Source organism: Mandrillus leucophaeus, unplaced genomic scaffold, assembly GCF_000951045.1.
Source record: "Mandrillus leucophaeus isolate KB7577 unplaced genomic scaffold, Mleu.le_1.0 Scaffold630, whole genome shotgun sequence".
NCBI lineage: Eukaryota > Metazoa > Chordata > Mammalia > Primates > Cercopithecidae > Mandrillus > Mandrillus leucophaeus.
Window position 1 is genome coordinate 568,587 of NW_012106809.1, and position 2,731 is coordinate 571,317.

Below are 2,731 nucleotides of genomic sequence, written 5' to 3' on the forward strand. Positions count from 1 at the left end.
CCCAGGCTGGAGTGCAGTGGCACAATCTCGGCTCGCTGCAACCGCCGCCTCCTGAGTTCAAGCGATTCTCCTGCTTCAGCCTCCCAGGTGGCTGGGATTACAGGCGCCCGCCACCACGCCCAGCTAATTTTTTGTATTTTTAGTAGAGAGGGGTTTCACCATGTTGGCCAGGCTGGTCTCGAACTCCTGACCTCAGAGTGATCTGCCCACCTCGGCCTCCCAAAGTGCTGGGATTACAGGAGTGAGCCACCGCGCCCGGCCTCTAATGGCTAACTTCTACCCGCGATTTCCTAGGGAAGATAGCAGAGACCTCTCCATCAGAATACTCCTTTGGAGAGCCTACTGGCCTGGGGGCTCACTCTCTCCCTTCTTCCCTAAACTCCTGGCCTCAGGATGTCACAAGAAGCTCCCTCTGGTTCGTTTAGCTTACGAAGGAACTGTTTCTAGAAGCACCACATCTCCAAAAAAATGCTTGAATGGCTCAGTACTTTGAGGTTGGGGACAGGTGGCTGGGGGTGTCACTCACGGAAGCAGAGGAAGAGCGTGTCCACACACATGCCGAAAACGCTGAAGAAGCCGCTGGCGATGACGTAGGCCCCCACGATGGAGGTCTGGAAGACACACGACCCGTTGGGGTTATAGGGTTCCTTTGGGGAGTTGGGGGTGGAGCGGCAGAGAGGGGAGTCACTCACCATGATGGGCAGCCAGTAATAGTTGAGATGGGGGCTCTTAAAGTCTCTACCCAGTCCCTGGATGCGACCGGAGAAAAAAAAGAAGGACAGGACCCCTGTGGAATAATTCTGGGGGTTAGTGCTGCTCCTCTGAGGCCACCTCTTCAGCTGCCCAGCACACCTACCCTCTGTCCCCACAGCTCCTGGTCCCTTACCAACGCCTCCGACCACCAGCAGCTTCCCAAAGAACAGCAGCAGGTCTGTGACTTTATCCAGGACGACCACCCTGTGCCAGAAGTTAGGGGAGGTTGAGGGTGAGAAGCCTGGCAATGCTGAGAGTAAAACTGGCTTCGTAATTTGTGGGGACTGGTGCAAAACGAAATTTGTTCACATTTCAAGATGGCAAGAGCAGAGCACTAAACCAAGTCTAGGGCCCGGATGAGCACAGCATGCCCATGAAGCCAGCCTTGCGTGGGAGATCGGAGGAGGGAGCCACAAAGGGAGTGGGGAATAGCCTAACCTGACAATGTTTCGCATGAGTAGTGTGAAGGCATTTTTGGCTGAGACACAGAAATTCTTCCCGTAGATGGCGATCTGAGCGAGGTGGAAAGGTCAGAGTTACCAAGGTGAGCTGCCTGGACCAGGATGGGGGTGTCTAGACCAAAGGGCACCAGGACAAAGGGTTGCTTGCAGTGTGGCTCACCATGATGTATGCATTGCGGTTTAGGAACTTGATAAATTTTTCCAGACACCAGAGGCAGCACTTGAAACAGCACATGATGCAGCGGGCTACAGGGTTCTGCACTCCTGGGAGCGAGGAAAGCTCATGTTTGGTCACTGGCCTCTTACAGCCCCTCCCTAATGGCCTTCCCCAGCTCCTGACTCCTACTCTGACTCCAGGCTCACCTCTCAGCTTGTGGTCAATATACTCCAAGATGACCCGGGCTATCTGCACAAGGGTCAGGATGAGGGCTCCAAATGCCAACGACCCGGTGTGGTAACTGCAGAGGGTGTCATGCAGTCAGAGACAGCTCCAGGACCCCTGGGGCCCCCGTGCTTACAATGACCAGGCCCCTGCCCCATCCTTACCGGAGTGTGCGGATGAAGGCAGAGATTAGGGGGAAGGTAGGGATGTCCTGGGGCTTGTGGAAGGCCCAGTAGAAAGAGGCAAAGGCCCCGGCCAGGACGCACTGGCCCAGGGCCAGTACCCAGTTAAGGGTCCAGAAGAGCCCCAGGACCCCATAGATTTGCAGGTTGAAGAGAGAACGTTGGACTAGGCCTTTGGATGAGTAGCCCTGGAAGACGCACATCAGCCCTGGGCACGAGGAGTTCACAGGCTGGTCCTGGGAGGGTAGACGGAGATAGAGTAGGCTCAGGCTTTGGGCACCTCAGTATGGAGCCTGCGCGTCCCATTCCCAGTAGCTTCTGTCCCTCCCAAAGTTGACAGGTGGGAAGTAGCAGCTTCTCTGAACTGCGGGAGTCAAGTTCTGTCTGAGAGTTCCATCTCTAGGCTCAAACTCAGTTTGGTCTGCCTATAGCATAAGCATCATCAGCTCCCTCAGTCTCAATCACAGGGGAAGGCACTCACTCAGCATTCCTCTTCCAGAGCAGCCTCTGCAACGTCTACCAAAACCCTTGCCAGCAGATAGAACAGGCTGGGTATTTGATGATATTAAGGAATTATTGTTAATTTTGTGAGATGTGATAATGATATAGTGGCTATGCTTTTAAACAGTTCTTATCTGTTGAGATCCATCCCGATGTATGTACAGGTGAAATGGCATGATGTCCAGAATTTGCCTTAAAAGTCTCCAGAAAAAAAAATTAACAAGGTGGGCATGATGGCTCAAGCCTGTAATCTCAGCACTTTGGGAGGCCAAAGCGGGCGTATCACCTGAGGTCAGGAGTTCAAGACTAGCTTCGCCAACATGGTGAAACCGCATCTCTACTGAAAATACAAAAAATTAGCCGGGCATGGTGGCAGACGCCTATAATCCCACCTATTCAAGAGGCTGAGGCAGGAGAATCGCTTGAACCTAGGTGGCAAAGGTTGCAGTGAG

At 53.6% G+C, this 2,731-nt stretch overlaps 1 protein-coding gene across 1 annotated transcript in view; it reads right to left on the reverse strand.

The window, feature by feature from the left end:
* The window catches only part of SLC44A4 (solute carrier family 44, member 4), a 33,819-nt gene that overhangs the window by 18,328 nt on the left and 12,760 nt on the right, over positions 1-2,731 (reverse strand). The window contains exons 14-20 of the mRNA XM_012000546.1: positions 1,761-2,014; positions 1,578-1,672; positions 1,375-1,478; positions 1,192-1,265; positions 887-957; positions 693-787; positions 6-611 (exon numbers count right to left, since the gene is read on the reverse strand). Of these exons, the coding sequence (XP_011855936.1) occupies positions 519-611; positions 693-787; positions 887-957; positions 1,192-1,265; positions 1,375-1,478; positions 1,578-1,672; positions 1,761-2,014 (786 nt within the window). The 3' untranslated portion in view covers positions 6-518. The remainder of the gene's footprint in view (positions 1-5; positions 612-692; positions 788-886; positions 958-1,191; positions 1,266-1,374; positions 1,479-1,577; positions 1,673-1,760; positions 2,015-2,731) is intronic.